We start from the raw sequence: 14,037 nt of genomic DNA on the forward strand, positions 1-14,037 counted from the left end.
TATATATATATATATTCTTTTTCAAATTATTTTCCCATTTATATTATTACAGAATATTGGGCAGAGTTCCCTGTGCTGTACAGTAGGTCCTTGTTGGTTATCTGTTTTAAGTATAGTAGTGTGTACATGTCAATCCCCAAAGACCCTTATGAAAGCAGATTCTAAAAACTCCCTTGGCCACGTGTTCTCTTATTTAACCTTTGCTCTCAGGAACGTTTTCCACTTCATTAACCCAGATAATTTTTTGAAGTTTGAATCATTTCTGTCCTGCTCTGTATATGGGTTGATGGAGAGCAGCTGATGGAGAGCAGCTGATGACCATATCAGGTGCAATTACAACTTGGAAGACCTGAAAAAAGAAATTAATGTGGGGAATATTAAAAACTGAAACACTCATAAAATAAAAAATGGACACTGAAAACAGCTGAAATTTCTTTCAGTTTCTTTCAAAAGCAGCTATACGAAATCTAGAATCAAATTTAGAATTAGACAGACTGAAAGTTTTTTGTTGTGACCTGTGCTTTTCAATTTTGAAATTTCAGATCTTCTACAAATGCATAAGCAGAGTCCACTTAACATTAAGTCAATTTCCTATTAGCATTTTTTATCTATAGCCATACTTGATTTAAAAAACAAAACAAAGCACAAACAAACAAAACTCAGAACTGATACTTCTGATATGTCAGTCTTTTTAACCAGAGAATACATAAGAGAAACTTCATTCTATTTCATTGTTATCATAAAATATAAATTTTTCTAAGAGCTTGCCATATATCAGGCACTGTATTTAGTACTTTATGTGTACTATCATATCATCTTCCAAAAGTTCATGAAGTGGGTACAATCTTTAGCCCCATTTTTCAGATAAGAAAACTGAATCACAGAGAAGGTATGTGTTTTTCCTAGTCACTTGGCAGTGTTCAAACTCAGAATTGTTTGGTTACATGTTTGCTTCTAATCACTGTACTTCACTAAACCAAGGATTATGTAACTTCGAGTCTAGTGTGCTTAACCTTAACTGCCAGTGGCATCAGTGGGAAGTCAGATCAACTCACTAACCAAGTTGTCAAATTTACCATATTGGCCATTCACCTTTAACAACTTCTAAAGGAATGTTAGATTTCATTTATTCATGATAAAGTGAATTTTTGAATTAAATATATTCTGAATGTCTTCTATTTAACATAGCAAATATAATTGCATATGTTACATGTTACATACTCCCAATGTGTTCAGGATACTTTGAATGTTATTTTTTAGGTTCTCACATTATAAGCATTTAAAATATTCTTTACAAAATTTCTCAAATTGTATATTTCTAACAGTTAAAAGGTTAACTAGAAGTTATCAAAGAGAATCTTATTCATTATGAAACTTACAACTCTACTGTGTGAGATAGAAATGAGGACCTCCAGAAAGAATAATGGACCATCAATTAAAACCACTTGTCCCATACATATTAATTTAAAATGTAAAGAATTTTGAGAATCAAAAGCGAATTTATCAGAATAAAAAATTGCTAGAAGGTGAATATTAATCCATTGGCAAAACAAAAAAATGACTTTTTAAAATTAAAAAGATTTGGTATGAACTTAAATACTGTCACATAGAACAGTGAGGGTTGGTTGGTTTGTTCGTTTTGATTTTTGTTTTACTTCTGAGAAGTTAGCCAAACTGCAAAATCGGAAGCCCTTCAAGACTTCTCTTATTCCTGACACCAATTGCAAGTTTGAGATTCCTAAAACTACTCTCATGTTCGGTAATTCGCTAGAAAGACTCACATTACTCACTGAAAGCTTGTGTACTCACAGATATAGCTTATTACAGGGAAACGATATAGATCAGAATCAGCCAAGGGAAGAGACACAGAGGGCGGAGTCCAGAAGGAAACCAAATATGGAGCTTCTGGCCCTCTTCCACCTGTGGAGTCGTTGCGTTACCCCCTCTTGACCACGCTCTGTGACAGTAAGCACAGAGGACTGCCAAGCAGGGAAGCTCACTCGTTTTTGGTGTCCAGAGTTTTTATTGGTGCTCAGTCAGACTGCCTGTGTGGCTGACCTTTCATCTCCAGCCTCTCTTGGAGGTCAGACTAATACCTTTAGTCTCTTGTCCCTCTATTTTTTTTTTTAAACATCTTTATTGGAGTACAATTGCTTTACAATGGTGTGTTAGTTTCTGCTTTATAACAAAGTGAGTCAGTTATACATATACATATGTTCCCATATCTCTTCCCTCTTGCGTCTCCCTCCCTCCAACCCTCCCTATCCCACCCCTCTAGGTGGTCACAAAGCACCGAGCTGATCTCCCTGGGCTATGCGGCTGCTTCCCACTAGGTCACAGCTGATACAGTGTGGACCAAAGCTCCTGTCATAAATCATGTCGTTAGACTGTCGGTGGCCAAAGCCCTGGGAAACAGGGATGCTCCTGTCAGGCAGGATATTCCAAAGACCTAGATTACCTTCCAGAAACCAAAGGCAAAGGCCAGACCTCCCTTTGGGTAAGGTTAATTCTTCACTACATAGATGTACACTTTTCTAAATAGTGTATTTCATAATGAGTGACCCAAAATTGAATATTATCTCTATTACCTGTTAAGTCCAACTTGTTAAAGGTGTACAAATTAGTGTGGTTTCTTTTTTTTGTGGGGGGGAGCCCATTCATTTGTTCAACTTGGTAAGTTTTCATTTTTTAAATTTTATTTCATTTTATTTTATCTATTTATTTTTGGCCACACTGCATGGCTTGCAGGATCTTAGTTCCCTGACCAGGGATTTAACCCGTACCCTCAGCAGTGAAAGCATGGAGTCCTAACCACTGGACCACCAGTAAGTTGGCCATTTGGAGAATTGGTTTGGAGGCAAATTGAGTTTCACTGAATAACTTAGACAGTGGTTCTCAAACTCAGGTAAGCATCAGAGTCTCTCGGATGGCCCATTACAGATTGCTGGGTCCTGCTCTGAATTTCTGATTGTGTAGGTCTGGGCTGGAGCTCCACAAATCTATACTCTAAGGTGTTCCCAGGAGATGCTGGTGTTGCTGACCCAGGGGCCACACTTTGAGAACCACTGGAATAGAGGGTGTGATCTATGGCAGATGAGAGGGATGAGATGCATCCTTGAGGTGAGGCAGAAAAAAGGGCAGAGAAGTCAGGAGGCGAGGCACTACTTTCCATGTCTTATGGCAAGAATGTTCGGGACTGCTACCCATATCAGGTTAGCTGTGGGATGCCGGGATCGAGAGAATGAGTTCAGGGAGAGAGCCTAAACACAAGTCACCCCGGAGAACAGCTGTGGGATTCAGCGCTGCTCTGTGTGTGAGGTATGCAGAGCCATCTGTGTGTTACTGTAACTATTTGGACAGCAAAGTGATTTGCAGGGGCTTGTGTGAAGGAAGTTTTGCAGAAGCATTTCAGAAACGAAAATCAGTCTTTAACTTGTAAAACTTTTTTCTTTCCTAGTTTCTCTAGGACTTTGTCCTGTGGACTTTGTCTTGTTCTCTTGCTTTTTAAGTCCCATAACTGTCTTCCTTTCTCTCCCACCTCAGGCCATGTTCAGTCTTTGTATGGTGGAAAGTGGTGCTGACGAGGTGAATTTACACGGTGTGACCAGCCTCGGCTTAAAGCAAGCTCTGGAATTTGCATACACAGGACAGGTATGGTACCATACATCATCTGAGAGGCTTAACATTTTAACTGCACCTAAACAGAGGAGATTATTCATGCGATTTAGGTATTTTTCTTGTTATTCACTTTGAGGTTAAAAAAAGTTTTACATCTACTTAAGGTTACAACTAAAATAATGGAAAGGTAAGTAAAATAATTTGATCTTAAATATTTTAATCTTAGCTCAGTTGCTTGCTGGTGTAATTTTAAAATATCCTGAAGAATTATTATATGGGAAAAGAAAGAAACTTTCCCAAATTTTCTTGCCCAGCTGCAAATCCCCAGTTTATAAGAAATTCAACAGATATCCCTTCTACCCCTAGATTGCTTTTTGGAGATTTGTTTGACTGGTAATCTCCATGGTGAGTAGGAAGTCCGCCCACCCCCCCCCAAAAAAAAAAAAAAAAAAAAAAAACAATCTAAAGCTGTAAAGAGCTCTGTCTAGCATCTTGACACCCTGTCCTCTACATACATTTCAGGATCAGGGCCTCACGTAATAGATTAGAATGTGATGGTTTGAAAGCCAAAGTTGCTCATCATTAAAATTGTTAAAGAATTTATAGGAATCTTCAGAGAACATTCGTTTTCTTTCTTTTTTTAAATGAAAGAATAATAGTGACAACTAGTAGAATACAAAAGCCATGTCAGTGTATGACTGTCATAAAAAATCAAAACAAAACTTCATAAAGACAATATAAATCCAACACTGAAGCTTCACGGTTCTTATCTAATTTCATGTTAGTGCAACAATTATTAGAATACACAAAACCCTTCCTTTTAGAATGATTTTTTAACTGAAATATAATTGACATGTAACATTCTGTTAGTTTTAGGTGTACAACATAGTGATTTGAAATATGTATATATTGCAAAATGATTACTATAATAAGTTAACATCCATCACCACATATAGTTACAAGTTTTCTGTGTCATGAGGACTTTTAAAATCTACTGTCTTAGCGCCTTTCAAAAATACAATACAGTATTGTTAACTATAGTTGCCACGCTATACGTTACATCCCCAGGACTTATTTATCTTATAACCGAAAGTTTGTACCTTTCAGTTATAATATAAATAACTTCACCCTTCACCCATTTTGCCCACCCTCCTCACCTGCTGTTTTCATTTGAGAACTACTCAACTACATCAAACCAGATACCGACTAGAGGTTTATTTTCTTTTATAGAGTTTTGTTCTTTAATTCCATTTCATCCAACTTATGTTCGGTGTCTGCTGGGCTAAAATAAGGGTTTCTTCTCTTGGCAGGCTCACATCCTGGTGGGAGAGAGTTATATACGTAATTCCATGTCCTCACTGTGATGGGAGGTATAATAGAAGAATATAAGACATAGTGGGAACAAAAAGGAGGGTGTGGTTAACTGGGGCGATCAGTGCAAATCTTCACAGAGAACAGGGTATTTGGGTCTTGAAGAATGTTGGGAGTTCACCATTTGACTAAATTTTTTTCTTTAGAGGCTTATTAAGGTGTATGATATTATCCATTCTCTTTTCTATAGCTGCTAGAGTTTGAGGTATGTTTTCATAGAATAACTGAGGCAGCGCTGGCAGCTGAAATGAAAATAGTGATAGAAAGGAAAAAGTCATCCATCAAGTAGCAGGTACAGAGGAAAATAGAAGGGAGAGGGATCACAAATTCAGGGTCAGCCCAACCAAATATCATGCCTTAGGAAATTAACGCAGACAGTTATTGTTCACAGAGTTGCCAAAACATATTCCTAGTGAGGTGAGTGAATAATGTGTTGTATGCTTTTTGGTTTACAGATGTAAAGAAAGACATCAGCTATGAATTGTGTCTTGTGTATATCTCTTTCTTCACACCTGAATTACAGCTATACCTGCATTTGCCCATCTCTAAAGTACGATTGATAACCCATAGCTCATACTTCACTGGTGTGCAATGGGGATGCAATAGTAAATATTGTTTTTTGATAAAGCTACCCAAATAAGTAGTTTCTATACTTAGATGCATTAACAACGAAATGGTTTAAGCTTAGAGGCTATAGACTGCAAAGCATGTTTAAATCACTGGTAAACAAAAGAGCACAAAAATTGCTGTGAGCCCTGAAGTAAAACACACACTCAGATATAAGTGGCTGCCTTATTGTTGGCCTTGATTGTTTTGTGGTTTCTTTCACAGTGGCTAAGTTTACATGTATATATAACGTCTGTATATGTAAACATATATATATATATATATATATATATATATATAAATTTATATATATGTTTCCTTACCCTGATAGTCTCCTTTGCCTCACCTGTTCATCTCTCCCCCTCTCCCCTTGACAACTGCTAACTGATCTTTTTACTGTCTCTATAGTTTTGCCTTTTTCAAAATGTCCTATACTTGGAGTCATGTAGTATGTAGACTTTTTCTGGCTTCTTTTACTTAGCAATATGCATTTAAGGTTCCTCCATGTCTTTTGTGACTTGATAGATCATTTTTATTGCTGAGTACCTTCTATTGTGTGGATATATGAAGGGCATCTTGGTTGCTTCCATTTTTTGGTGATTATGAATAAAGTTGCTCTTAATGATACACACACACACACACACACACACACACACACATATGTATATGTATATGAAGTGCCTGTGGCACAAAGGATCTATGAAACGTGAGCTGAAGATAGCATAACGGCATTAGGGGAGCTGACTTTCTGAAGCGTAAGGAGACGGCTTGGGAAGAAGGAAGAAGTTTGCAGAAAGGCAGCCATATCATATTGTCTGGGAGTCATATGCTCATATTTCACTTTTATGAGAAAAAGGAAACCAAATAAGAATACATTTTTTTTTTTTTTTTCCCTGCGGTACGCAGGCCTCTCACTGTTGTGGCCCCTCCCGTTGCAGAGCACAGGCTCCGGACGCGCAGGCTCAGCAGCCATGGCTCACAGGCCCAGCCGCCCCGCGGCATGTGGGATCCTCCCGGACCGGGACACGAACCCGTGTCCCCTGCATCGGCAGGCGGACTCCCAACCACTGCGCCACCAGGGAAGCCCTAAGAATACACTTTTATACACACAGACACACACACACACACACACACACACACTCACACATATATCCAATGTAAGTGCTTAAAAAAAAGCTCTAGGGCAAGATGTAGAGTTGCATTTATTCTGCCCAGTGACCCACTCTTGACATGTGCCTCCACACAGGGGTGACAGCCCTGCAGCATATACAGCAGCAACTCATCTGTTCAGATTGTGCACAGAGAGGTAAAGAAGTGGGTTGGCATTTCATGGAGCACCCTCTGCAAGAACCGGGGCACTGCCCTAGGCTCTTCACGTGTGCTGTGTAGCCTAATCTTCTAGACAGCTCTGAGGAATTCGGTGATCCTCTCTTAAAGATGACAAGCCCCGGAAGGTGCAGTGAATGACCAAGATAAGTCTCCCAGGGCATGTCGACCCAGTGAGTCAAACCCAGTCCTCTTAATTTCAAATCCATTGTTTATTCTTAACCCCTTCTTAATGTTCTATGTCGTTAAGAAAGGGTTAAGTCATATTTGTTATACTTTATTGAAGGAGGCAGGGAAGTGTTTGGACATTTTAGAGAGTGAACTCTTTTTTTTTTTTGTGGTACGCGGGCCTCTCACTGCTGTGGCCTCTCCCGTTGCGGAGCACAGGCTCTGGACGCACAGGCTCAGCGGCCACGGCTCACGGGCCCAGCCGCTCCACGGCATGTGGGGTCTTCCCGGATGGGGGCACGAACCCGTGTCCCCTGCATCGGCAGGCGGACTCTCAACCACTGCGCCACCAGCGAAGCCCAAGAGTGAACTCTTTTTGATGGTTCTCTCAACCTGGGTGCTCTTCCAACACTCAGTTCACGAAGCCTTCGAGTTGCTACACTTGTACTCTGTATGTGATTATTCTTTGCTGCAGAGTGGAAGTTGATACAGTCTTTCTTGGACGATATCCATGGCAGTTTGGTTTCTTAAACACCAAAATGACTATAATAAATCTGTTTTCCCTTTGAGACGTGAACATAGATGATGGCAAAAAGTGGAATTGTGGTATACTTGGGAAATGCAAAAAAGCTTTCTCTTACTCTGAAAATGAAATTAACATTAAGCAAAGAGTTTAGAATATGGAAACGTGAATAAAAGTGTAGTTCTTCAATTTCTTAATTGTTATTTACTGTTGCGGGCATTCGCTGATAAATGGTCTTTAGCCTTGATATATTTGTAGATTTGTAAAAATCAGAGTTAACATTGTATTTATCTACCTATAGATATTTCTTCTGACAGTTGATTATACCTTTAGTCTGTTGTAGTAAGCATAGTATAAAATGTCAAGTATTTTAAGTGTCTGAAAATGATTGCTGCTTTGGGAAAGAAATTGGAAGTATAGAGTAGGTGTGATGAATGAGTGCCACTGTGTAACAAGGTGTGTGTGTGTGTTCCTCCTACACACTGTTCTAAAGCATAGCCTTCTTAAAATTGGTCACAGATTCCATCCAGGAAATTTTAAAGAAAAATCAAATTTTCCTCCTAATGCTGATACATCCTCTGAAAATACATGCACTTTTCTTATCAAGGAACACACACATTCTGCCTTCACACTAATTAGAGGTGTGCGCTTCCTGTGGGCATACACTGCTTGGAGTACAGCCTGAGCAGAGCCCCACATGCACTGCAGCCCTCGTGGGCGACCTTGCACAGCCATGTGCAGCAGAACTGGCCATGGAGGGCAGAGGAGCCAGGCTTCTCTGCAGGCCCTGTTCTGGGCTGGCTCTGGGAGCTGGGTTCAAAGCAGAGGGTATGATGTAAACTGTCACTGGGCAGATCTGCCTTAGGGAGAAAAGGACAAAGTGAACCTAAGAAAACCAACTCTCACTTACTCTGGTGAGCAAGAGGACCCTGTTACCATGGCCTCCCCAATCTCCTTGCTTTCCACCTCTGGCCAGGAATTCATTCGTGCTTCAGACCAGTCCTGAGTAGAAGAGACATGAAAAAGAAGGGGGAAAAAGGATTCTAATGGAGATGTTGCCTGAGGGGAGGAATCCCTGTCCAAACTGGACAAGAGGTTGGCCACCCAGGAGCAACAAGGGTTGCTGAGAAAACCAGCCAGAGTGAGGAGCACTTAACACCAAGACCCTTTCATAGAGAGAAGAGCCCTTCTCAAAAGGTGGAAGGACACATGCAATCCCAAAGGTCTTGGATATACCTCGAGGAATTTGAGTAGCTAAGGACCCAAAATGAAAGCAAATAGGACTGAGAACCGCAATGAAGTTCACTGTTTCAGCGCTCTGGTTGCCATGATGTCGGGGAAGATAGGCTGTATGCCAAGTACTGTGCTATATGCCTTCATATAGTAGAGCAAGGGGTTCAAGCCAGCTAGCTTCCTCTTACTTTCCTGAGAACTCTCCACCTGTTTTGCCCCTTGCAGTCTGATGGAGAGATTCCAGAAACGCAGTAAAGAGGGAAACTATGCACTAAACGGTAGTGAGATTTGTAGTCTCCTTTGAAATTTCCCAGGAGTACCCCTCCAGGTACTGCAAATCTTGTCAGCCATGAACTAGCTACATCATATCTGGACAGATAAAAAGGATTCTTTGGTATCTGTTGTTCCCCTGCTTTTCTCTTCATATCCAATAACTCCAGCCCTTGGTTCCTTAACATCATGGAAGAATCCATCTCTGTGGGGACAGCATCCTAATTACCTTCCTCTGATGCAGAGAATGCTTTAGTACAGTCTTCACAAGGATATTTTGTGTAACTATTAATATTAATATTTTGAAGTCTTTGGAAATGTGGAAAAAGTATGATACTCTGTGAAGTGAAAAATACTTTTTTTTTTTAGGTATAACTCTGCTCATGCAATTGGGAATTGAAAAGTAAAAGAAATTGCCTCTTATCATACACCATGATCAAGTGGGATTTGTCTCAGGGATGCAAGGATTCTTCAATGTATGCAAATCAATCAGTGTGATACACCATATTAACAAGTTGAAGGAGAAAAACCATATGATCATCTCAATAGATGCAGAAAAAGCTTTTGACAAAATTCAACACTGATTTATGATAAAAACTCTCCAGAAAGTGGGCATAGAGGGAAACTACCTCAACATAATAAAGGCCATATACGTCAAACCCAGAGCAAATGGTGAAATCATTCTCAATGGTGAAAAACTGAAAGCATTTCCTCTAAGATCAGGAACAAGACAAGGATGTCCACTCTCACCACTATTATTCAACATAGTTTTGGAAATCCTAGCCACGTCAATCAGAGAAGAAAAAGAAATAAAAGGAATCCAAATCAGAAAAGAAGTAAAGCTGTCACTATTTGCAGATGGCATGATACTATACATAGATAATCCTAAAGATGCCACCAGAAAACTACTAGAGCTAATCAGTGAATTTGGTAAAGTAGCAGAATACAAAATTAATGCACAGAAATCTCTTGCATCCTATACACTAATGATGAAAGTTCAGAAAGAGAAATTAAGGAAACAATCCCATTCACCATTGCAACAAAAAGAATAAAATACCTAGGGATAAACCCTCCTAAGGTGGTAAAACACCAGTACTCAGAAAACTATAAGACACTGATGAAAGACATAAAAAATGACACAAACAGATGGAGAGATATACCATGTTCTTGGATTGGAACAATCAATATTGTGAAAATGACTATACCACCCAAAGCAATCTGCAGATTCAGTCCACAGAACTAGAACAAACAATCTTAAAATTTGTATGGAGACACAAAAGACCCTGAATAGCCAAAGCAATCTTGAGGGAAAAAAAAATGGAGCTGGAGGAATCAGACTCCCTGACTTCATACTATACTACAGTAATCAAGACACTATGGTACGGGCACAAAAACAGAAATGTAGATCACTGGAACAGGATAGAAGGCCCAGAGATAAACCCAAGCACCCATGGGCAACTTATCTATGACAAAGGAGGCAAGGATATACAATGGAGAAAAGACCGTCTCTTCAATAAGTGGTGCTGGGAAAACTGCAAAGCTACATGTAAAAGAATGAAATTAGAACGCTCCCTAACACCATACACAAAAATAAACTCAAAATGGATTAAAGACCTAAATGTAAGGCCAGATAGGCACTATAAAACTCTTAGAGGAAAACATAGGAAGAACACTCTTCGACATAAATCACAGCAAGATCTCTTTTGATCCACCTCCTAGAGTAGAGTAATGGAAATAAAACCAAAAATAAGCAAATGGGACCTAATGAAACTTAAAAGCTTTTGCACAGCATAGGAAACCAGAAGCAAGATGAAAAGACAGCCCTCTGAATGGGAGAAAATATTTGCAAACAAATCAATGGACAAAGGATTAATCTCCAAAATATATATACAGCTCATGCAGCTCAATATTAGAAAAACATGGGCTTCCCTGGTGGCGCAGTGGTTGAGGGTCTGCCTGCCGATGCAGGGGACACGGGTTCGTGCCCCGGTCCGGGAGGATCCCACATGCCGCGGAGCAGCTGGGACCGTGAGCCATGGCCGCTGAGCCTGCGCGTCCGGAGCCTGTGCTCTGCAACGGGAGATGCCACAACAGTGAGAGGCCCGCATACCGCAAAAAATAAAATAAAATAAAATAAAAAAATAAAAAAAACAAACAACCCAATCCAAAAATGGGCAGAAGACCTAAATAGACCTTTCTCCAAAGAAGACATACAGATGGCAAAGAGGCACATGAAAGTCTGCTCAGCATCACTAATTATTAGGGAAATGCAGATCAAAACCACAATGAGGTATCACCTCACACCAGTTAGAATGGGCTTCATCAAAAAATCTACAAACAACAAATGGTGGAGAGGTTGTGGAGAAAAGGGAACCCTCTTGCCCTGTTGGTGGGAATGTTAATTGATATAGCCACTATGGAGAACAGTATGGAGGTTCTTTAAAAAACTAAAAAATAGAATTACCATATGACCCAACAATCCCACTACTGGGCATATACCCAGCAGAAACCATAATCCAAAAAGACATGTGCACCCCAGTGTTCTTTGCAGCACTATTTACAATAGCCAGGTCATAGAAGCAACCTAAATGCCTATCTACAGATGAATGGATAAAGAAGTTGTGGCACATATATACAATGGAATATTACTCAGCTATAAAAAGGAACGAAACTGGGTCATTTGTAGAGACGTGGATGGACCTAGAGACTGTCATACAGAGTGAAGTAAGTCAGAGAAAAACAAATATTTTATATTAATGCATATATATGGAATTTAGAAAAATGGTACAGATGAACCTGTTTGCAATGCAGAAATAGAGACACAGATGTAGAGAATAAACGTATGAACACTAAGGGGGGTAAGGAGGGGTGGGATGATTTGGGAGATTGGGATTGACATATATACACTAATATGTATAAAATGATAACTAATAAGAACCTGCTATATAAAAAATAACAATTAAATTTAAATTTAAAAAAATAAAGAAATTGCCCCTTAATTTTCATGCTCTTGTATAGTAAAGGTTTTCTTCCTGATTCTCATTTGATTCCCTAATGTGTTCATGTGACTTTTTTTATAGCCCTAGTAAGGCAGACACTGTAGCATTAGATTTTGATGATCACTGAAACTATTTACTCTCTACAACTCGAATACTTTTCTCCAGAGACCAGCATCAGGCCTGGCAGCAGAGTCACAGGAGTCTTACTTGAAACTGCCTTCTCATAAACCCATCCCTTCAGGGATAGATGTGTCACTCACTTTACATGAGAAAATGTCCCCATCAGATTTACTTATAAACATAACCTGGTTGAACTAAATGGTAGCACATGGAAGAAACCTGGGAGGTATTTTTCTTAAATGTTTCTCTTGGGAGCAACATTAAGACCATTCATGTGGTTTAAATATTTTAGCTGCAGAATCCTTTCTTCACCTGGCAGTACCTACAGAAGCCTGGCAAGTAAGAGGCCCCTGAGGCACCCGCACTGTGCCCCAGGCTCCAGAGCACACAGTCTAAAATCCACATTCCAAGGAAGAATATTTTGAATTGTGCAGAAAGTGATTATTTTCTTCTTACGTTAATTCTTGTCAGAGCTGTTCCAGAGTCCGTAACTGGATTCTTGACATAGAAAGTGTGAGAAGAGTGAAATGAAGGGAAAAAGTTTGAATTCCATCAGTGAGTTTTCACTTTCTTGAATCTTTTGAAACTCTGTATTACTGCCTTTGGAGGGAGTTTCTCTTTTATCAGTGGATTATTGAAACAAACAAGCAAGCAGATATGTCTGTTTATTGTTATGGGGTGAAGATGTTACAGGTTCCCATGCATCGTTTCCTGGAAAGTGTCAAACATTACAGATAAGAACCAGATGCCAAATGAAATTTTTATGGCATCTCAAGATGTCAAGTAAAATGATAAATCCTTGACATGGTTTGGTGGCCAGAACTGGTAAGGACAGGTTGGAGACCTAAACGTTTATTGTGAAAAACTGAGAAGTGAGATTTTAAAAGTCCAGATCCTGACTGATCCCTAGAAGCTTACTTTTCTCAGCTGAGGACCCAAGAACAACGCCACTGGACCCGAAGCCTGTCTGTTCCTCATGGAGAACAGAGATTCAGGCAAAGTGAAGTCATGTGGGAGGCCACCTACCTGTAAAGCAGGGTCACTTCTGACATTCTGTACCTTGTGCCAGCCAGTTCTCCCTCATGAAATCCGTGTGTGCTGTCTGCTCAGAAAGTACTCAGGGTACAGTTTGTACTGCAGGCATTACAAAGCTATCTGCTCAGCATAACAATCTCTAAAACGTCTCTGTGTGAGGACGTATAACTGTGGCCACACTTCTGCGGTCAGCTTTCCCATTTGGTAATAAAACTGATATTTTGATTTAAAAAAAAAAGTTGTTTCCTGGCTTTTCCTTAATAATTTGCAAGTTTGGGGTTTCTTAGTTGTCTGATAGTCACTCTGCAGAAACAGAACGGCCCTCTCACCCACCCAACATTTGACTCAGATATTGAGACTGATAACACCACACGTGCACCAAGAAGATAGGAAAGGGTTTAGTACTCACATAGTGAGGTTTTCTGGGGATAAAAGGGTGGACCCCAATAGGTCCAAAAATGACTTCAGAGAACAGTTAGGGGCGATTGATCAGCTTTGGTGTTTATTGTGGTTGCAGGGTGGGGCTGGAGCGTTGTCCACGCGGGCGGGGGCTCGTGTGGTTTGAGCTTCCACCAGCATCAAGGGAGAGAGGGCTCAGACTTTCTTGTATATTTTCTTCCAGGTGTGGGGCAAGCAGGGAAGAGGGAGTGGTGGGGCTTGAGAGCTGTCAGCAGTCACACATCAAAAATGGAGTCAGACTCCAGTGCGTTAGTCTAGCATTTTGCTTGAGTCATAGCCCACATTTCAAGCACAGACATTTTCCTTTGG

The 14,037-nt window shown here is 40.1% G+C and overlaps 1 protein-coding gene across 5 annotated transcripts in view; it reads left to right on the top strand.

The window, feature by feature from the left end:
* The window catches only part of KLHL32 (kelch like family member 32), a 235,811-nt gene that overhangs the window by 97,120 nt on the left and 124,654 nt on the right, over positions 1–14,037 (top strand). For 3 of the 5 annotated variants that reach the window (XM_007467190.1, XM_007467192.1, XM_007467194.1), the window contains one exon: positions 3,544–3,651. The exons of the other annotated variants lie outside the window; for them this stretch is intronic. In XM_007467190.1, the coding sequence (XP_007467252.1) occupies positions 3,544–3,651 (108 nt within the window). Of the gene's footprint in view, positions 1–3,543; positions 3,652–14,037 lie in introns of those variants that run through there. 5 annotated transcript variants of the gene reach the window in all.

The sequence above is a fragment of the Lipotes vexillifer genome, unplaced genomic scaffold (assembly GCF_000442215.2).
Source record: "Lipotes vexillifer unplaced genomic scaffold, Lipotes_vexillifer_v1.1 scaffold185, whole genome shotgun sequence".
Taxonomy (NCBI): Eukaryota; Metazoa; Chordata; class Mammalia; order Artiodactyla; family Lipotidae; genus Lipotes; species Lipotes vexillifer.